The following is a 23,133-nucleotide window of genomic DNA, read 5'->3' on the forward strand; positions in this document are numbered from 1 at the left end:
CAGATCACATACAAAGGATCAGGAATCAGAATAACTTTAGGCTCCTGAACCGCAATGTAAACTAAGGGGCAACAGACCAATGTCTTCACATTTCTGAGGGGAAATTATCTTCAGCCTAGAATTCTATACCCACCCAAATTACCTGTCAAGTATAAGAGATGAAAAGACATTTTCAATAAATTTACCTCCCCTGTTATCTCTTCTTAGGGAACTCCTGAATGATTTATTCTAACAGAATGATGGCACAAAACCAAGACGAGGAAGACATGGAATATGAGAAACAGGAGATCTAATACAGGAGAGAAGTAAAGGGGGATATTCGAGGATGAAAACTGTGTCCCAGGAGTATAGGACAACTAGTTCACATAAAAGCAGGAAAGAGACTCCAGGAAACTTTTCTTCATAAAGACAAAATTGATAGGAATTAACATCTTGAGAGGAGATGTGGATAAATGGCAATAAATCTGGGGTGAAATTACATTGATAAGTACAAAGAAAACTAAGTAACAAAAACATAATTATTAACTCTAGGAAAAACAAAGATGTTGAAGAAAATAAACACATCTCAGCTCCAATAGCATTTATAGTCATAAAAATGTAAACACTGAATATTAATTTAACTAAAATTAAAATTAACACCAGGAGAATGGGGAAGGGGTTGTATATTGATGAATGTGCCTATGTACTATGGAAGCAAAGAGAACTAAACCCTGTTAGCACAAAAGAAAGTCAGCAGCTAATGCAAAGAATGAAAAGCCGAGACGCACTCTGACCGTGACATTTAGAAACATATTTAGAAAGATATTTAGAAAGGAAACATCAAAATAATAAATTAAAAGGGTTGAAAGCAAATTGCCTCGGGAAAAGGAGAAACAGGGTTGGGGGTGCTACTGTTTGTTTTTCTCATCAAACATTGTAGAATTTAGTGACTCACTAAATATGTGTATAACTTTATTTTTTAACTAAAAACATATTTTTGTTTTGTTTCAAAGCAAAAATACATTCTTCATGCAATCCACTCACTCCTCTAGTCTAGATACTGTAAATATAATGCTTGGAACAGACCGGATCATCAGAAAGCTGTGTGTCTGGGACTGCATTTTAGCCACTTGTAGAGGTACCTTTAGTGAATTGTACAGAATTCTTTGGCTATGTACTTACATCAAGGGACAGCTAAATAAAAATCCCATGAAACTACTATATTTACTGTACAGAAGTAAAGGATGTTTCACTTCATAATGTCCTCTCTATGGAAACACGGAAGAAATTTCTTGCAGGCCTCAATACTTAAATAACAACTATTCCTATCTTGAACAAGTTTTCCTTTCTTCCTTTTTCCTAAAATATGGACATTGCAATTCATGCACTTGGTTTTTTTGTTTCCTATTTCTGATGGCTGCCAGAAAGCTCAGAGCAAAATTAGTGGCCCACCTTTCTAACAGAATATTGTGACATCTCCTTAGGATACTAAACTTACTCCTGGTTTAATCTTCTTCTCTCCCATCCTCATTTTCTCTTCCTTCCCAGTTCCTTGTATTAGATTATCTTGAAAAACTGTTCATACCTTTATATGCTACCTCAAGTCATTTTCAGAATGAAGTGAGTATAGATGAATATGGGCACCTCTAGAGATCTGCTCTCCACCCTTACATAGGAATTGTCTAAGTGCTTCATTTGATTATGAGAAAGTCCTAAGGGAGTCTGGACAGATGTGAAAACTCCAGAATGTTTTCACAGTTGTTTGTTATACCCTAGTAGAATTCCCTGGGCTAATTACCTGCCACTTGGACCCTGAGATTTTATATGGGAAAGTTCCCCTTGACTAATTAAGTAAAGAAGAGAACCAAAGTAACCTAAGTCCCTTTTAGACCTAAATCATCTCTGGGGTGGTCCTGAGGGAAAGAGCGTGCTGTAGGCAGAGGTGATAAATGGTTGGTCTATGCTGAATGTTTACACTGACAGTGGTTGAAATAAAATATATTTATTGTACACACAGCCAGTGATTGAGAGACTAGAAACTTCAATGCCCATGAGACAGACTGAAAACAAAATATGTGGAAAAGAAGAGTTGATAGACAGTCAACAATCCATTCAGAAAGTATGCAGAAGGCCTCAGCAGACCAGCAGACCACGTATGCGGTATCACTGAGTCAGACTGTCAGGCCCTCAAGCGATTTATAACCCTGCCCAGGCTTTACGATTCATTCATGGCAGAGGTAACAGCCTCAGGCTCAAAAGTTCCCATAACTCCCCTATGTGACAGTATTATAAAAGGGAGAAAACAGCGTTCTCAGTAACAACCACAAATATAGAGAATGACCACCAATTACTGATTACCTACCATATGATTAATTACCCTGATGCTAAAAACCATGGGAAATACAAACAAGTATGAGACATGACACTTACTTCCCAGGAGCTTGCAACCTAATTGGGGAAATAAAAAATAAGTGTACAGAAATTAAACACACAGACACATATGCGCGTGCACACACCCCAACAAACAGAAGGTAACAGACAATCAAGTGATCTGGAAATGTAACCAGAGGATTTGAGCTCTGGGGTGACCTCTATAGAGTGGGAAATATTTGCCCAAAAAATGAAAATTGGGAGGACATTTTGGTTGAGAGGATGGTACTGCAGATAAGTAGGAGGTACTAGATATGACTATCCCATATTGAGTAGATCAGTTTGGCTGGAATGAAGATGATGAGCAGGGGACAATAAAAGGGAAGGCTGGAAAGAAGGTAAGGACAAATTATAGTCTTAACTGCCAGACTAAGAGGTTTGAATTGGCTTAGGAGCCTATTCTAGAGATAGTACAACTTTTAAAGGTTTTTGAATCATGCAGTAATAAGAAAGAGGAGTTTCAGAAAGATTTATTCAGCAACAAGATATAAAATGTACTGGAGAGGTGACAAACTGGAGCAGCAATATTAAAACCGTTTAAGGGTAAGGTATTCAGAAATTACCCTACCTAAGATATTGATGATGGGAAAAAAAAGAAATTTGAGGCACGTTGTGAATAAAGAAATGTTAGACTTTGGCAATTAAATGAAATAAAATCATAGCCTTATGGAACAGAAGAACATTACTATGAATTAGACAAACATGGAAATAAAAAAATGCTGGCTTGACTTGTAAATATCCAGCAAACAAAAATGTGAAATCGGGGTTGAGATATACAAAGTTTAGTCCCTAGTGTTTACAATAGATAAGAATAGTAAAGCAATTCACTGAAAGAAACATAGTTAATTCAGAATCTATCCTAACAGCTTCCATGAAAAAGATCTTCACTTAGAAGATAACCAACACCTGGGTGCTATAAATTACTGTTTTGAGGTATATACTATCCTGATGAAAACTTTACATTTGCATTCTGAAAGCAATGACAAAAGGTAGGTTCCTAGGACAAAGTCAGATGAACTCAAACTATTTAAAAAATATAACACAAATATGCATAAATTCTATTGACATCAAAACCACAGCTGAAAAGGGGGCTTTGTTAGATTAAAAGAGGGAAAAGATCTGTGTATAAATATTGGATATTAAGAGTAACACGAAAGAACACATCACCTACAAAGAAAAAGAAAAATTTGCACAAAGACTTTATAGCTAGGGGAAATGATCTTTTTACTAGGGCTAATCTTAAAAACTAGAATTTTCATATTCTGGGCACAGGGTCTCTTTTAAAAATGGAAAATCCAGCCTTTTAAAGCTCAGTTTATTTCCTATTTGGCCTAAGTACGTGGCCTTGACAGAGTTAAGAGACTGTCATGAAAGTGAAGATAGGAATGTCACAAAGTAGAATCCCCTGACAACCAGGCTGGGCTCATAGAGTTCCAGTTTTTGCCTCTAAATCTTGATGACCTGAAAGTTTTCAGAACAAAAGACCTAGATTAAACTACTGGACCTTACGAAAAGCAGCAAAAATTTAGCATTAGAGATTCCTCCTTATCTTTCTCTCAGATTGAAAAAAAAGTTGAGTAGGAAGCGAGTAAATGATTCAGTCTGCAAATAAAACTTTACTAAATAGTCATTTAGACTTACTTAAATTAGCCCCTTTTGCATTTAACTTTTTTTTGACAAATCAGGGTTGAATTATACATAAGTATGAGACAAGCTGAGTCCTCCCTACCCTTAATTCTACCAGATGATCTGTTGTTGAACTGTCACTTTAAAAAGGCACTGAGTGATCCCTATATCTTTGTTCAATTAAACTATGACAAATTCTGGAAACATTTACGTGTGTGTGTATAAAATATATAAAACAGCTCTCCATCTCTTGGTCCTTTTATAACCAATGGAGAGTTTTGTGCAAAGGAAATTTGTAGTTTTTTAAAAAATGGTAATGACAGATTTAAAGAAATTTAAGTAATGTTTCTGTGTTTCTCTAAGACCAAACAGAACCTGTGGGATGAATAATATGGTCCTGGAGTGCGCAGATAAGACATATAAGAATTTGTTTATCCTTTTCTATTTTCCATAGAAATGAAAATCAATTTTAAAAAAGGTTCAAAAACTCTCACATGAAGATCAGAAAGAGAAAATGAGACACTCACTAGTCGGTCTCTGTCATTTTGGAGTGACGACATGGCTTTTTTTAAACTCTGTACTTCAGCTGGGCTGGTTGCAGGCTGGGCTGCAGACCTCTGCTTCCCTTCCTCTGACTTGCGGAATTTCTCCAGTTCATTCAACAGGTGATCTCTCTCGTTCTGTAGACTGGCCATAGCCTTGGAAAAGGACTGCACTTGGTTGTAAGAATCTTCTAGTTGTGAGGACAAGTGAAGCAGTTGCTCATCTTTGGATAGAAGCTGTTGGTTAAGTTTCTCAAGGTGAGGCAGGCTATTATCCTCAGTGGAGTTCACTGGAAATGCAGCAGTAGAAACAAGAGCATCTCTCTCTCTGCTTAAGAGGCTTTGTTCTCTCAGCTGTGCCAGCTCCCTCAGACTGGCATCATATTTCCTCTTCAGTTCATCAAGCTCCTCGTTAGCATGGTCTCTACTATTTTGTAGGGAACTCATAGACCTTCCAAAAGATTGGATTTGTGCCGTGAGATCTTTATTTTCTTTGGTGACCATGAGTAACTTCTGCTCCATCTCCACCAGATCTCTTGCTAGCTCCGCCACCCTCTCTTCTGCTGTTTCGGTTTCATTTCGCATTATCCCTGCATCATGATGAAGATGCTTTAATTCTTTCTTCAGTTTATCTTCAATTTCACCCACCTTCTTGGAAGCTTCCTTCTGAACACGAACCAATTCCTCTTCCAGTTCTGTAATCCTCTTCTGAGAGGAGGAAAGGGTAGTATTTAACCTCTGTACCTCTTCTTCTTTTGCTTTTAATTGGGCTTGAAATACTCCTAAGGTACCTTCTTCTTGCAAGGCTGTCAACTGTTTCTTTAGTTGGGATATAGATACTTTCAAGCTCTCAATCTCTTTAGATAAACCTTGTTTCTCCTCCTGTAGGGCAACAGAGGACCTCTGCAGATCCTCCTTCGCTTCCTCAGACTCCTTCAGCTTTTCTTCTAATTTAGCACATTCACTTTTCAGCTCCTTATTCTGCTGAAGTTGAGCTTCAAGAAGTTGCTTTTGCTGATAGTCCTTTCTTGCTATCACTTGGTTCAGGTCTTCTCTATACTGGATCAGTTCTGCATCTAGCTTGGCATTCTCAGAATTGAGATCATCCATATGACTTCTCAAGCATCGAATTTCTTCCTTAAGCTTATTATTCTCAGTAGCAGCATCTTGGATGAGTTGGTCTTTTTCCAAGATTACAGAGAGATGTCGCTCTTCCAGCTGTTGGTAGTCACCTACTATGCGGTCTCGGTCATCCTGGAGAGAAGACATGGATTTAACAAAGGAGTTCAACTGAGCCTTCTGCTGCATGTTTTCCCTTTTGATGGTTTTCAGTGTTTCCATAAGCTGATTAGTTTTGTCAACGGCTTTTTTGTTCTCCTCTTCCAAGACAATATTCTCCTCTTCCTCCTGGGACAGCAGATTTTCCAATTCTTTAATTTGTTTATCATGTTGCTGATGCAGTTCAGCAACAGCTACTTGGATTGCCTGTTCTTTGGCAGAAAGCAGGCTTATAATCTTCTGCTCTTTCAAGTTTATTTCTTCATGTAGCCTACCGGTCAGTTGTCTGGAGGCCTGAAGATCAGTCTCTAGCTGTTCATAACTGAACTTATGATTTTGGATATCAGCCTCTTGCTGCTTTATGATCCCTTCCAAATTTTCTTTATTTTCCTTACATTTTTCTAAAGAGTTATTTAAATCAATCGACTGGTCTCTGAGAATCTTCAGTTCTGATTCCAACTTAGCCAATTCATTTTGAGAATTGTGGTACAGAAGTCGAGTCTCTTCTAGCTGGGACAAAAGTTCTTTGTTTTCTCCCTTTAGAGTATCACACACCTTCTGTTGAAGCTGGACCTCTGTCTGGGCCTTGGACTCCCAAACCTGCTTGTCATGTTCAAGCCTAGAAGAAAAGGAGAGAAGGTCATTAATTACAGATTTCAAGGAAAAAATACTTGATGCTTAAGGAACACATAATACAACATGTACTCAGATCTACAAAATAATCAATATTCATAATTGAAAATATTCATCTTTTTAATGAAGAGATATTAAGGGGGCCAGCCCGGTGGCGTAGCAGTTATGTCCACCTGCTCCGCTTCGGCGGCCCGGGGTTCACTGGTTTGGATCCCGGGTGCGGACCTGCACATCGCTTATCAAGCCACGCTCTGGCAGGTGTCCCACATATGAAGTGGAGGAAGATGGGCACAGATGTTAGCTCAGGGCCAATTTTCCCCTCAGCAAAAAGGAGGATTGGCGGCAGATGTCAGTTCAGGGTTAATCTTTCTCAAAAAAAAAAAAAGCTATTAATTCTATGGAATGCTCTGTATTAAAGATACAGAGCCTAAGGATTCATATATTTAAATCAAAAACTCCAAAGTATGTTGCTTATCTTAGTGACATGGCTTTGGACACTCTAAAAAGTAATACTTTCCCCTATTTTGGTTTACTTTGCTCCAGACAAGCTAATGCCTGGCCCCTTAAAGGAATAATCTTGGTATAAGAGACAATGAGGAAGCCTGTCTCAGAACACAAGGATTCTATTAAAAGTGGAGGAGTAAAAACTGTGGGGGATATTGTAAGTTCTTGAGCTTGAAAAGTGGCATAAAATTGGAGTTTGGAACTCTAACAGGCATATGCAGTATGAAATGATGGGGAATAGAAAAGAGGAGATCATTTAGGAGGCAAAGGCAATAATTTGGGAGTCCCGTGGTAAAAATCCAGACAAGGGTAATGAAAATGAAAATGAAAAGGGAGAAATCTAAGCGATCTGTCAAAAGAAAGATGGGAGGAGAAGCAGACATGAAATTTCCATGTTAATACAAGTTTTAGCAGAAAGTAATTTGCAAAAAAAAAAAAAAAGAGAGAGAGAGAGAGTCAGAAGTGAGAGAAAATAAATCTTCTAGGGGAATTTAAGCCAAAATTAGTCCCACAATATTAAAGGGAATAGAAATAGTTTAAATAGAGACTTTCTTTGCCTTCAATTACCTTCAGAAGAGCAAAAAAAAGTTATTATTCATTTACCTGGAAATGTTGATCTTCAGTTCCTCCATATGGATGGACGTCTGCCTAAGCTGATCCTTGAGAACACTGCAATTCTCGTCTTTGAGTCTAATTTCTTCTTCTTTGGTTTGAATAGCATCACTGAACTTCTTCTCCCATTTCTTGGCTTCATCTATCACCCTGTCCCGATCATCTTGGAGGGAAGACATGCTCTTAGTGAAAGCTGCAAGCTGGGCCACAGTACTATCCAAATTCTCCTGAAGTTGTTTAACTTCCTTGTCTTTCTTGTTCAAAGTAATCTGAACCTCTCCAAACGTCTCTTCTAAGTGGACTTTTTCTCTACGCAAAGCATCCAGTTTCTCTTGCATATTCTTCTTCTCTTTCAGGTGTTTCTCTTCTACCTGCTCCAGTCTTCGCTCAAGATCTTCATCCTTTTGTTTCATCTGGCTTTTAACCGATTCTTTATTTGACTGAAGTTCCTTCTTCAACTTGAGATTGTCTGCCAGGACCCTTGCTGCTTCACTTTGAGTGTCATCTAGCACTACTTTGAAGCTAGCTAATTCGGTTTCGGCCCTCTTGCGGTTTTCATTGGCTTGAGCCAGACTTTCTTTGGTTATTTCCAAATCTTTTTGGGACTCAGTCTGGACAAATTCGAGGGCCTTAACAGTTCTCTCCAGGGCACTGATTTTCTCTTGGTACCTGATGCAGTCCTTCTGCAGCTGCTTGACTTCCTGCTGCTTCTCTTTTAACAGCTCCTGAAGTTCCTTTGCATGGCTCTTATTGCCAGGTCCTTTCTGAGCACCTTGTATTTTCTCCAAATATTCCTTTCGTATTTCTGACTCCACCTTAGTTTTCTCCTTGACTAACTGCTGCTTTTCTTCTTCCAACTCACTCACACACTTTTTAAGGTTCTGCATTTCAGATTCTAGCAGCTCATTTTTCATTTGGGCATCTGTAACATCCTGATAATAATTCCCAATGCTTCCATTAAGTTCTGCTAATTGATTCATAAGCCTCTCTTCCAAATCATCTTTCTCTTCTTCTGCTGTCTCCTTTAGTTTGGTAACTCTGGCAAGTTCTTCTTGGATTTGCTGATTTAACAGGTTTATTTTGGTTACTTCTTCCTGAAGCATTTTTAGTTCGCCATCCTTTGCTGATATTTGACTCAGTAAAGTGTTTCTCTCATTTTCTAAAGTCTGGCCAAATTCCTTTTCTTTCTGCTTCTCCTCCTCTAATTCAGCAATTCTTTCTTTGAGCTGATCAATCTGCAGCAGGTAGTTATTAATTTCATCATGTGAGCTGACATTCGCACTTATGTCAGGCTTGGCACTGTTCTCTGATTGAATAGATTCTGAATATTCAGGCCTTATGCTCATACTTGGAAAGTCTTGCTCATTAGCCTCACCTGGGACAGTTTGTGTCGCCTCTTCAATGACATCCATTTGGTTATTATGTTTCTCAGAGGCCTCTAGTCTAGCTTGTTTAGATATGTTACCTTCTATCTGATGCTTTAAACCTTGAACCTCTTCACTTAGAGAGTCCTTCTCAATCATTAAAGCCTCAAAATCCTTAGAAAGGGTTTTATACTCTGTTTTGACCCTTTCCAGTTCCTCCTTCATGCTGGAATTGGAAGAAAGAAGCTCTTCCATACAGTCTTTAGATGCACCTCCTGCAGGATGTACTTCTGCTCTAAGCCGGTCATTCTCTTCTTCCAACTCTAGGATTTTCTGCTGTTTAGATTTAGCAAACTTTCTCATCTTTTCTTTCATTTCCTCCATTTCCTGTTCAGCTTCCTGCAACTGCTTTTCTGTCTCTTTTTTGTTTGCTTCTACGCTTCTTAACTTGCCATATAGTTCTTGCTTCTCTTGCCTCACAGTTTCCACTACATGCTGAATCCTCTCTGCCTCATTACTGACATTCTCATAGGACTGCAGGAGAATTTCATATTCTTTCTGCAACTCTTTGTGTTTCTCTTGCCACTCAGTGCTTTCTGCAATCTTAGAACATTTCAAAGATTCAATTTCCTTCACTAAGTTGTCCTTGTCTTTAGTAAGACCCTCCAGAGCTAACTTCAGACTTTCACAAGAGCCGCTGAGACTCTGATTCTCCATTAAAGATCTGTCCATTTCTGCAATGAGTTTGTCTCTTTCTTCCTGAAGAAGAGCTAACTTTCCTAAGAGTATATCTTTTTCTTTATTTTGAGCAGAAACTTGGCTTTCCACATCTGCCAGGGACTTGGTGAGATGTTCAATGGTATCTCTAGCCAAAGACAACTCCTCTTGGAGACCTTTGTTTTCTTTTAGTGCCTCTTTTCGGGAAATAAGGGCAGCTTGCAGTTTCCTCTGTATTTGCTGCTTTGCTTTACTTTCTTCGCCAGTCTCTTCTGGTTTTTGCTTCATTTCACAAAGTTCCACCTGCATCTGCTTTATCTTCTCATCATGTTCTTTGGCTTGCATTTCCAGCTGTGTATGCAGAGCCTTAATTAAATCCTCTTGTTCTATTATCTCTGTCTGCACTTTAGTAAGGGCTTTTTCCTTCTCGCTAAGCTGTCCAGAAATGTATCCAATTTCTTCTTCCTTTTTGCCTATGAGTTTTTGCAATTCATCTAGTTCAGGCTGTAATTTTCTTAAATGTTCTAATCCAGCAATTTCTAGTTGACAGCTTTCCAGTTTCTGCCTGAGGCTCTCTGCGTGGGCTTCAGCTTCATGGGATGCTGCCCTCAGACTTTGGATTTCTAAATCCTGTTTACTTCTCTGCTCTTGTAACTGAAACACCTCTTCTGATTTTTTAGTAAGCTCACTTGTTGCAGAACTAAGCTTCAATTCTAACTCCTCTTTCTCAGCCTCTGTTTCTTGCAGCTGGGTCTTAATCTGGGCAATAGAAGTCTTGCCCTGCAGAGCACTTGCATCTTCAGGTTGAGAAGACCAGTCTGGGCACAAGTCAGATTTTGAAACAGGTTGAGCAAGTTGCTGCTCTGTGGCCTTGAATAAAGGTTCTTCTAAACCTTGAGTGGGAGAGACTGGTTCCTGCTGGTCAGTGCCCGGGAGTTTTCTGTCTACAGACTCCCTTATTTGAATCTGGAGTTGCCTTAGCTGGTCTCCAATGTTCTCGTTTTCCTTGCTTTGCTCATCAAACTGTTCTTGCAAGCGATTATAGTCATCTTTCTGTTGCTTTAGCTCCTCCCTAAGATGTCTTTCTTTCTCTTGTGCCTTTTTTAGAACCACCTTGCGAGAGGTTAACACTTCCTGTAGCTTCTTCTGAAGTTGCTCCTTTTCTTTTTCAAGGTCCAATATCTTTTCTTCCAGTTGTGGTTTCCAGTGTTCTCCACCGCCTGCAGTAGGTGGACTGATTGCCACTGTTTCTTTTACAGGTGCTGCTGATTCTCCATCACCTGCATCCTTGTTATTTGTGGTTAACTTTTGGATAATTGCTTGGTTTTCAATGATTTCTGCTTGGAGCAAATCTATTTGGTTTGTCTTCTCTTGCAGGTTCTGATTCATCTGCTTGACCACAGCCTGTAACTGTTCTTCAGCTGCTGCCTTTTCTTCCAAATCCTTCCTCACGTGTTCCAGTTCCACTTCTTTCTCAGATATTGTCTGTTTTAAAGACATTTCTATTTCTTGGCACCTAGAAGTCACACATTTCTCTGAGTCTTCTTTGCTTTCCTTATCTTCCTCCACTTCCCCCCCCTCACTCTCATTGAGCGAGATCTCTTTCCTAGATTCATCTTTTACTTTGGCCAACTCCTCTTCTAATCTACTAACTCGCTGTAGAAGTTCCTTTCTGTTAATAAGAGCTGCCTGGAGCTTTCTCTTTCTCTGTTCACTTTCTTTCTTTACAACATCCAATTCATGCTGAAGTTCTTCTTTACTTATTAGCCCTGCTGAGCTCAACTCATCATAATTCTCTTTAAGGTCAGAAACAACTTCTTTGTCTTCTTCCACTTGCTCTTTTTTTGCTTCTTCAGCTCTGGATAATAAATTCAGCTGTTCTTTAAGAGTCTTAATTTCAACTCCAAGAGAAAACTTCTCTTCATTAAGCTGAACCATTTTCTCAGTCATACTAAAGCTGATTTCTGTCACTTGCTGATCCTTCTCCTCAATGGTTTGTTGAAGAGTTTCCATATCTCTCTTTTTCTCTAGTAAGAGTTGATCCATTTTTGCTATTTCAAGTTCCTTCTGTGAAAGAGCCTGTGAAAGCTCTTCCATCTTATTGGAGATGTCCCTCACACGTTCTGTCCCCTCAAGCACCTCACTTTCCTTTGTCTGCAGCTGGCTTTGCAGGCTTTTTATCAGTGTACTCTGCTCAGAAAACTGAAGATGTACATCATCCAGTTCATTCTGTAGAACTTCAATTTTCACATCTTTAGATTTGGCTTCTATGCTGAGACTGTGGATCTGTTCAGTGAGCAAGCTGTGATGAGCAGTCTGACTTTCATAGTCCAGTCTCCTTTGCCTTTCTGCTTCTGCAAGGTTCACTTCCAGCTGTTGTACCTGAGCCCTCAGTTCTGTTATGACACTAAGCTCCTTCACCTGCAAAAGAAGCTGGTCTCTTTCTTCAGACAAAGCAGCGAATGCACTGTGGGTGTTTTCAGCATTTTTCTTAAACTCTTCAATCAACTGGGTTAGGTTGTTTATTTCCTTAGCTTTGTCATCTAAATTTTTCTCATAGGTTTCTTCTGCTTTACGAAAGCTTATCTCAAGCTCCAAAATTTGACTTTTTAGTCTTTCTAATTCATCCTGGTGACACTGACAAATCTCTGGTACAGCAGAAGTGAGGTTATCAACATCATCCTGCTTTGTTGATTTTGATTCCATTCCACTGTCATTTAGAGATATTTCCTCAGATGTTCTATGTTCATGTGTAGTGCTCATCTGCTCTTCTCTTTCAATTGCTGGTAGCCTGCCCTCTTCTTTTGGCACTGGGGGCAAATGCTGGCCTGTATCTTCAGGCAATTCTGTCATTCTAACTGGAGATATTCCTCCACTCTCTCTCTGCTTCATTTCTTTCCGGTCAAGGACCTCAGTGTCCCCCTCTGCCCTTTTGCCCTGGAGCTGCAACTTAAGAAATGCAATCTCCTCTTGAGCTTCTTTCATTTCCAGCAATAAAACTGATAGTTCTTTATGTTTCTGAGAAAATGTGTTCTCTGGAACATCTTGTCCACTTTCCTCGGCAGAAGAGCTGCTCTTGTTGAGCCTGGTAATATCAACCATGCTGATCTATTTTTTAAAAAAGAAAGAAAAGCCTCAATCAAATGTTTTTTATGAAACAGCCTAACTGAAATCTGGTATTTTGTGCATTTTCCAAAACCTGAAATTTTTCAGTCCAAACCTACTTCCTACCATAAAACTGCCACATACTTTTAAAATCAGTTTTCATTTTCTCAAATTGGACCTTTAAGGGTACCGTGTCAATCCTGCGCTGAGGTCAAGCCAAATTCATACGACCTAAGGAAACATGCAACTCATTTTCTAGACATTCCTTATTTGGGAAACTTTCTTCTTAAGATTAAAACTTCTACTTGTTTCTCCTAAGAGCTGCTTAAAAATAAAAAGAGAAGCACGAAATGAATTAAATTTTTGTTTTATCCCATACCAAAGAGTAAGTTATAGGATTCCTTTTCCTAAACTATCCATTGAAATGAGAAATATTTGACAAGATAGCCAATAACAGACAAGTAGATTATCAAACAAGTAGACTGAGATAAATTACCAGGATCAAATAATTAAAAAGGAGTTCTGCTGGGGCTTGGGTATGAAATTATGGACTTTGACAAAATAATTACCAAGTTATTAATTATTACAAAGATTACTGTGTTAGACTGTTCAATCCATAAAAATTCTTTCTCTAGTTGTTTTCCTGTGAAATGAAATCAGTGACTCTCATAGTAAATTTAACTAGTATCGTATTAAATGAGTTTGGGGGCAGCGTACACAATAAAATCTCCACCTTTGCCGTCAGCACCTTTTTTCCCCCCCCAGAAAAAAATTTCAACTTGATGGGAGAAAAAAAATTCCATAGGATTGTCAAATAATGTAGTGGCCATGAGGACAAGCTCTGAGTTCGACTACCTGTGTCCACATCTTAGCTCTGTCATTACTAGCAGAAGCTGGCACATAGTATGTACTCAGCGAATATTAGCTATTATCTTGGTATCATTCTCAGCCACTGAATAAGAAAAAAATACTATTTTAGAATTATTTATTATTTTAAGAAAAGTTATCTCATCATATTTCATAAGTATTATTTTTTTGTTTTTTGCTGAGGAAGATTAGCCCTAAACTAACATCTGTGCCAATCTTTCTCCACTTTATATGTGGGTCACTGCCATAGCATGGCTGACAAGTGGTGTAGGTCCATGCCTGGAATCCAGAATTGCAAACCTGGACCACAAAAGCAGAGCACACCAAACTTAACCACCACGCCATGGGGCCAGCCCCAGAGTATTATTTTTAATCATTTAAAATTCTTTACTCTCTGTAGTACTTGCATGCAAATTTCTAAAGACCCAAACAGGACAAAGTTCTTTTATAATTTCTTCATGTCACACTCCTATTTATCCATCCCTACATACATTAACAACCCGATATAGTCAAGGCATCACTTCTGCCAGGAGACTTCAATATATCAACTCCGTTTTTGATCTCTCTTACCTAAGTATTCTTATTTCCTCTTTTCTAACTGTCATGCCACTTCACTCACTCTCTTCCTTCCCTTAGTCATGCCCTCTGCTGCTCCCTACAATATCCACCAAGTTCAGTTAACAACAGAACTTATAATAATCTTAAATCAACAGAATATTAAGCAACCACACATCTCTTATAGTAATTTTCTATAAAAGCATTGTTCTCCAAAGATACCCTTTTTAATATAATCCTAAGTGAAACAACGCCAATTGATGGCAGGGAACTAGAGATTTTTATCTAATCTCTTCACTGAGAAACTTCTGAGATGGGCAAATAAATCAAGATAAATGACAACCTAGTGTGAGAAATGGGTTATCAAATCCCAAATAAGTGACTAAGGTACTTGTGTTGATTCAGGACAAATAAAAAAAATCCAAATATTCAAAAACAAATGAGAGTAAACGAAAAATAATAACCATTATGACTCTCTTAAATAAATCTCACTTTCTAGGTAATGTAATTCTGTCAACATTAGAAAAGTGCAGAAATGTTTAGGTTTGAGGCTACCTCTTCTTGATCTAGTTCATATTCTGGTTATTTTAAGAACACATCACTTACCTCACTGACTTCTCCATGTGCCCCTCCAGTTCTACTCTGAGCCTCCAGGAGAGTAATCTGACAAGACAGTTTTTCTGAAAGTCACAAAATAAACATCCTTAGAAGACATACGTAGAGTGTTTGAAAAACCAGAGGCATGCTTGTGTGTGAAGCTATTTGAGATGTCTGAAACACTTAAGAGGAAAGAAACAGACAAAGCAGGTTGGGGGAGATAAAAGGCTTATTTTAGTAAGATAAAGAAATTGCAAGAGAAGATGAAAAGATGAGATATAAGATAGAATGGAAAGACTTGTGGTTACCAGAGGTGCGGGGTGGGGAGGGGGAACAGGAGGAAGGTGATCAAAAGCTACAAACTGCCTTATAAGATAAGTAATAGGGATGGAATGCATCGCATGAGACTACAGCTAACACTGCTGTGTGATACACAGGAAAGCTGTTAACAGAGTAAATCCCAAGAGTTCTCATCACAAGGGGAAATTTTTTTTCCTTTATTCTTTTCTCCTTTCTTTTCTTTTTATTGTATGTATATGAGAAGATGAATGTTAGCTGAACCGATTGTGGTAATCATTTCACAATATATGTAAATTGAACCATCATGATGTATACCTTAAACGTATACAGTGATGTATGTTAATTACTTCTTAATAAAACTGTAAAAAAAAAGAAATAATAATAAAAAAGAATGTTACTGGATGATAGTAACTAACTTGAGTGAAGTATAAATAGTGGAAGGCTTTAAAGGAGAAGGATGACAGAGCACATAATAAGCAGCAGCTATTTCTGTGGCATAATTTGGGACATCTAGGGCAATAAATTTGCCTTAATTTATCCATAACCCCTACTATGTTCACAATATACATCTTACATTAATACAGTACTTATTATGCCTTCAATGTTGTTTTACACATGTTCATAAAGACCCCAAATTTTAGCACCAGAAGGGAGCTATCCAATCTCCTCAATGACCACATGAGGAAATGAAGAGATGACACGACCTACAGCTAGTGCACAGAGAGCTGGGATCAGAATCCAGTCTTCTGAGTTCTACCCCATGTTCTATCACAATGCATATACCCAAAAAGGGTAGTAGTACCTTGGAAAATAAAAATATTGAGTATTAATATGCCCCCAAGGAGTTTATACTCTTTCTGAGATGCTAAGACAGATACACTACAGAAAATGAAAAAGCGTATTTTTTACACTACAGCCAAATGTCTTAGCATGACCTAGATGGGCACTCATGATTTAACCCCACTTATCTTCCAACCTCCTCTTCTTGCACTGACCCATTTTTGTTCACTCCACTCCCAAAACACTGGCCTTCTTTCTGTCCACAAACATCAAGTTTATTCATACCTCAGGATATTTCCACTGTTCTTTTCTCTGCCTGGAATGCACTTTGCTCAGCCTTTTTGCAGGGCTGTCTGCTTTTCATCATTCAGGTTTCAAGTGCTCAGAGAGGCCCAGCTTGAACTCTAATGCTGCTTTCCTCTTCCCCCAGGCACATTTTCAGTAATTTGTTTTATTTTTATCCTAATACTTATCACTCTCTGACATTTTCTTATTAAAATACACATTTATGGCCTGTCTTCCCCTCTAATATGTTCAGAGCAGCATCCTCACCAACTAGATTAGTGTCTGGCACATAGGAAAGGCACCACAGAAATTTATTGAATGAATAAATGAACATTCATGAAACAAATGAATTCAAGACAGTATATAATATGTTAAGACACTTCACAAGATTATTTGAAGAAGAGGAACAGTGGTAGAAATGAAACTACAAAAGGTAAGTTGAATAGAACGCGACATATAAAGCAAAGGTAACCTATGAGACCAGGCACAAAAACTAATACTGAAAACTTTAAGTCCAGTCATCCCCACAGAAAAGAACAAAGAGAATGAAACTCACCTAACACCTGTAAACCATAATGAGCTACAAGACAGTGACAAGCATTGTCTGCAAAATAAGCATCATGGATAAGGTCTCAAAGAAGTGCTTTGAGTGGGTTGAATAATGAGCTGAATTTGTGGTGTTCTTTATGGATTAGCAACGGTGGGAAGAGTCTAAAGGTATATAATCCCCAGTTGAGAGCCAAGTGGAACTGTAAAAGGGTTAAGCCGGAAATATTGGGTTTAGAGTTTAAAAAATGGTACAAACTTTACTTGGTATTCATTCTCACTCTTAGAAGATAAAGCATAGTAGTCAGTTAATCAGGGATGAAACAGATCAGTAAAGCATTATTAACTACATGCTACCAAAATCATAAGGTCCTTGTGAAGCAGGTGACAAATGGAAGGCATGTCTTCATTCTTACTAAGTGTTTACACACAGCTCAATACAATAAAATGCTAAGTTTAGTTTAAACAAACAAAACTTTATTTAGCAGCCACTATTTGCCAGGTGCAATACCAGCTCTTGGCAAAGGTTAATAAAGCAAAGATGAAAAAAAATGGCCCCAGCCCTTGAAGAGCTTACACTTTACCTTTAAAGAGCTTCTGGTATAAAATATAAACATATAAACAAACGATTTTAATACAATGTTAAAAGAATGCAAGGATGGGGCCGGCCCCGTGGCCAAGTGGTTAAGTTCGCACGCCCCGCTGCAGGCGGCCCAGGGTTTCGTATGTTCGAATCCTGGGCGCGGACATGGCACCGCTCATCAAACCACGCTGAGGTGGCGTCCCACATGCTACAGCTAGAAGGACCCACAACTAAGAATATACAACTATGTACTGGGGGGCTTTGGGGAGAAAAAGGAAAAAAATAAAATCTTTAAAAAAAAAAAAAATGAATGCAAGGATGTTACAGAAATACAAAAATGCATTTAACTCAACCTTGGAGGATCAGGGTCAACTTCCTAAAAAGATAATGCCCTACTTGAGGCTTGAAAGATGAATAACAATTAGCCAGGTTAACGGAAAGGGATCGGGTTCTAAGCAGTACACAGCATGAGAAAAAACCAACATGGTTTCTACCTTTGAACCTTTATTGATACTGATCTCTGATACCTCATCCCACAAATGTATTACCGGGAATGTCCCTTCTTTCTTCATTTTACCTATTTAAAAATTCATCATCTTATTAAGAACCTATTCAAGCCATATTTCCTAGAAGATTCCTTGACCACTCCAAAATGAATATAATACAGAAATTCTGCAGCATTTATAGGCCATACTGCAAAAGGTTACACTTATGTAAACATAGATATTGTGCTCGAATTGTTTAATGTGTTTTAACCCTATCTTCGATAACTACCAACTCTGCTAAGATCTTTATTATCAGAGAATCAGAGAATCTACACGTTATATACAAATAGTGATAAAAGTAGAGGTACTCGTGGGTTAAGAAGACAGGGAATTATGGTTTTCATTGATACGTACCATTCTCAGCTTTCAGCTCCTCCAGCTCTATAGAACTAAGGAGCAAGGCTCCCTTTTCATTCTCTAGTTCTACCACTCTCTTCTGCAAAAAGGCAATATTCTCCTCAGTGACTGCCTAAATCGTAGAAAGAAACAAATTAATGATTCTCCAGCGAAAAACTCTCATACTAATGCCCAGATAGCCTCCAGTACTTTTGTCTTCTAAAAGTTCTCCAGCCATGAAAATACTTTAAAATTAGCATCTACTCATCTGCCTTGGCAATCTTTAAAGTAACGCTTTTTATCTGAAGATAGAAAATCTTTCACATAAATTTCTAGTTCATTCATTGGCTTTTGAATTTAAGACTGAAGCCTGGATTACAAAGACAGAAATTCCAAGTCTACTGCATAAGAAAGAACATTTTCAGGTCCACAAACAAATAACATTATAAAATTAGATTAACGCCACCTGGTAACAATATCATTCTCCTGAAGGAGACTAAACATGAAGAGAGGCTCCCAAAGAACAGAGGCAAAAGTAATATGTATTCCTTACCAAGGAAGAAGAGTCATAATTGTTTTTTTTCTCTCACACTTAAATTTCTCTCACACTTAATTTATGCATCCATGATGTTTGGTTTTCCTAATGAAATGCAAATATCTAATTATGCCACATCTTTAGTTTTATGTCTTTTTATATGTTTTCCTTCTCCAAGGGGATTATTCTTTATAGTTTTTCTTAAAACTGTATAGAATTTTTGAGCCTTAAGGGTCTTTACAGCTCACCCACCCCAAACCTTCTCTTGATGATTAAAGAAATGGAAAGGGATGAGTGTAAGGGTTTTATGGTTTCTTTCTTGAGAGAAGTTCCCAGTTTGCATTACACAGGGCAAGTGAAACACCCATAGAAAAGCCACAAGTCTTTCTGGCTTGAAGAATGAGAAGACAGACTTTGGGACAAACACAGCTGCCTGAATGTGAGGGGGGCAATCAGAGAGAAGAGAAAAATATTTCAGCAAGGGGGAGCCCTAAATTCCATGTATAAACTTAGCCCAAATCTCTGGCTGAACAATGAACTATGCATTTGCAGGGCTGACTTGAGGCAGTCCAGTGAAGACAAAAATAATTGAACTGGGTGGGTACCTACCATGGGCCAGAGTTTGTGGTTTGAGTGCAGATTATCGGCTGACAAAATGTGATCAAAACTCTACAGTGCTCTCTGAGAGGTCAGAAAGAAATAAGGTGAGCCAACAACTGACCAAGCTTAAGGCCGTAAGAGAGTTTCCAGGCTGTGGCCCAAGAAGGGGGAACCCAGGCAGAGCCTGGTGGACTCCCTGAGTTGAGGAGGGAGATCAAAGTGGCTAGAGTTCACAGAATAGAGTAGCAGATAGGAGAGATCTGCATAAAGAGAAAACCCTAGTATAGTACAGAGCATAGTACAGAGCAGCACATGAATATGAGGAAATTATCCAAGGCTATCTGAACTACCCAAAACTCTCTGAAGAGATTAGAGAACAATATGTGGTGCTCACACAGGGCTTGGAAGAGTGCCTATTCCCATAGCCAAATGTGAAAAAACTTACACTTTGTAGGGCATTGGGCAGGGCACTCTGCAAGGTCTTGCCTCAGTAGCAAGGAATGACTGAGCACTTACTGAGACCTGCCTAACAAATCAAAGAAGCAGGATCCAAAAGGACCAACTATTTTCAAGTAGCTTAACTGCATCCCATTAAAAAACTCCAAAATATTTACATGAGTACAAAAATATCCAGCAACCACAATGTCTGGCAACCAATAAAAGATTATTAGGCATGCAAAAAATCAGGAAAATATAATCCATAATGAAGAGAATAATCAATTGAAAATGACCCAGTCCTGATACTGATGTTAGATTGAAAAGATAAGGACATTAAAACAGTTATAATTGCATTCTACATATGCAAAAAGCCAAATAAAAACATGGAAGATATTTTTTAAGCCCAAATTAAACCTCTAGAGAACAAAATACAGTGTTTGAGATAAAAAAATACACTAGATGGGATTAACAACAGATTGAACTTTGCAGAAGATTAGTGAACTTGAAGATAATGAAATAGAAACTAACAAAATGAAAGAGAGAAAAAAAGGATCCCAAACAATTAAAAGAGCATCAGTGAGTTCTAGGAAAACTTCAAGTGATCCAATATATGTGTAACTGGAGTCCCCAAAGGAGGGGAGAGGGTCAGAAAAAATATTTGACTAATTAATGGCAGAAAGTTTTCCAAGTTGATGAAAACTATAAACAGAGATTCAAAAGGTTCAAATGAACTCTAAGCGCAAGAAGTATGAAAAAAACTATGCCAAGATACATCATAATCCAAGTGCTTAAAACCAGTGATAAAATCCTAAAAGTGGGGGCCGGCCCCGTGGCGCAGCGGTTAAGTGCACACGTTCCGCTTTGGTGGCCCGGGGTTCGCCAGTTCAGATCCCAGGTACAGACATGGCACTACTTGGCATGCCATGCTGTGGTAGGCATACCACGTATAAAGTGGAGGAAGATGGGCATGGATGTTAGCTCAGGGCCAGTCCTCCTCAGAAAAAAGAGGAGGATTGGCAGCAGTTAGCTCAGGGCTAATCTTCCTCAAAAAAAAAAAAATCCTGGGGCCGGCCTGTGGCCGAGTGGTTAAGTCTGTGCGCTCCACTGCAGGCAGCCCAGTGTTTTGTTGGTTCGAATCCTGGGCGTGGACATGGCACTGCTCATCGAGCCATGCTGAGGCGGCATCCCACATGCCACAACTAGAAGGACCCACAACTAAGAATATACAACTATGTACCAGCGGACTTTGGGGAGAAAAATGAAAAAAATTAAATCTTTAAAAAGAAAAAATCCTAAAAACACCGAGGGCGGGGGGCAGGGGAATGGGGAGGCGGAGACAAAGATGACAGCAGATTTCTTATCAAAAACAAAATGCAAGAAAAAAAGACAGTACAGTAATAGCCTTACAGCACCAGAAGAAAAAAAAAACTATCAATGTAGAATTCGTTAGTCAGCTTGTAAAAATATCTATCAATAACAATGCAGAGACAAAGATGTCTTCAGACATACAAGAGCTTTAAGAACCCATCACCAGCAGAGTTGCACATATACATACACACACACACACACACACACACACACAGGTTAAAGGAAGTCCTCCGGGTAGAAGGAAAGTGATACCAGTTGGAAATATGAAACTTCACCAGAGACTGGCAAACTGTGGAGGTCTTCCGCCTGCTTTTGTAATAAACTTTTAATGGAACACAGCCACAGCACATTTGTTTCCCTCTGTTCTACGTCTGCTCTTACTCTACAATGGCAGAGTTGAGTAGTTACAACAAAGACCATATTGTCCAAAAGCTGAAAATATTTACTATTTGACCCTTTACAGAAAAAGACTGCCAACTTTTTACCCTAAAGAATGAAAAGTACCAGAAATGGTAACTGCCATGGTAGTTAAGATTTATTTTCTTATTATTTGAGTCTCCTTAAAAGTAACTGATTAAACAAAAATAGAATTTTTAATAAAACTTTATGTTTTTTGTTTATAACATATGTATAAGTAAAACAACAATAACATAAATTCCAAGAGCGAAGAAATGCAAGTATATGATTGTAAGGTTCTTATTTGATACATGAAGCATATTATGTGAAGGTAAACTATGATACCCATGTAGACTATAATCCCTAATGCAGCCACTATACAAACAAAACAAAGAATTACGGCTAATAAGCTGAAAAGGAGGAAAAATAGAATCATAAAAAATACTCAGCCAACTTTTTAACAGGAAAGAAAAGTAGAAAAGAATGAGACAACAGTTGGGAAAATAGAAAACAAATAGCAAAGTGAGAATCTTAAAACTATACCAATAACGACACTAATGTAAATGGTCTAAACACTCCAGCTAAAAGGGAGAGATTGACAGATTGGCTAAGAAGTAGGATCAAATTCTATGCTGCATATAAGCAATGTACTTTAAATATAAAGATACAGATAAGTTAAAAATAAAAAATGAAACATCATGCTAACACTAGTCAAAAGAAAAATGGAGTAGCTATATTAATATCAGACAAAAGTACATCTCAGAGCAGAGAATGTCTGCAGGGATAAAGAAAGTCATTTCATAATGATAAATGGGTCACTTAATCAAGACATAAAAATTCTAAATGTTTAAGCCCCCAATAATACAGCTTGAAAATACATGATGCAAAAACTGATAGAACTACAACTAAATCCACAACTATCATCTGAGGCTTCAAAACTCCTCTCAATAATCTGAAAGAACAAGTAGGCAGAAAAGCAGCAAGGATATAGTACACTTCAACAACACTATCAACCAACCTTACACGACTGACATTTATAGAACACTCCAGCCAACAACAGCAGATGACACATTATCTTCAAGTACACATGGAATATTTACCAAAATGGACAATATTGTGGACCATAAAACAGGTCTCAATCAAATCGAAAAGATTCAAGTTTAAAAAGCAGGTGCTCTGACCACAATCGAATTAAATTAAAAATCAGTAACAGAGCCAGCCCCGGTGGTCTAGTGGTTAAGATACAGCTCTCTTACTGCCTGGGCCTGGGTTCGTTTCCTGGTCGTGGAACCAGGCGGCTCACATAGAGAATTAAACTAATAACAAGGATACACAACCAAGCACTGAAGCTTTAAAAAACATCAGTAACAGAAAGACCTCTAGACATATCACACCCACATATCTGGAAACTAAATAACCTAAGGGTCAAAGAAAAAATCAAAAGCAAAATTAGTATTTTGAACTGAGTGAAAATGAAAACACAACAGAATTTGTGGGATGCTGCTAAAGCAGATTTTAGGGGGAAATTTATAGTAAAAATCTCCATATTCGAAATAAGAAAGGTCTCAAAATAATGGCCTTAGCATCCACCTTAAGAAGCTAAGAAAAAGAG

The 23,133-nt window shown here is 38.3% G+C and overlaps 1 protein-coding gene across 8 annotated transcripts in view; it reads right to left on the reverse strand.

Annotated features, from left to right (window-relative positions):
* The window catches only part of GOLGB1 (golgin B1), a 78,256-nt gene that overhangs the window by 16,472 nt on the left and 38,651 nt on the right, over window positions 1-23,133 (reverse strand). For all 8 annotated transcript variants that reach the window (XR_011503177.1, XR_011503176.1, XM_070508948.1 and 5 more), the window contains 4 exons: window positions 18,203-18,317; window positions 14,819-14,892; window positions 7,596-12,793; window positions 4,563-6,474 (listed from right to left, as the gene is read on the reverse strand). Coding sequence is in view for 6 of the 8 variants with exons in the window: in XM_070508948.1 (XP_070365049.1) it covers window positions 4,563-6,474; window positions 7,596-12,793; window positions 14,819-14,892; window positions 18,203-18,317 (7,299 nt within the window). In the remaining 2 variants the exon portion in view is untranslated. The remainder of the gene's footprint in view (window positions 1-4,562; window positions 6,475-7,595; window positions 12,794-14,818; window positions 14,893-18,202; window positions 18,318-23,133) is intronic.

This window comes from Equus asinus, chromosome 5, assembly GCF_041296235.1.
Source record: "Equus asinus isolate D_3611 breed Donkey chromosome 5, EquAss-T2T_v2, whole genome shotgun sequence".
Classification (NCBI taxonomy): domain Eukaryota; kingdom Metazoa; phylum Chordata; class Mammalia; order Perissodactyla; family Equidae; genus Equus; species Equus asinus.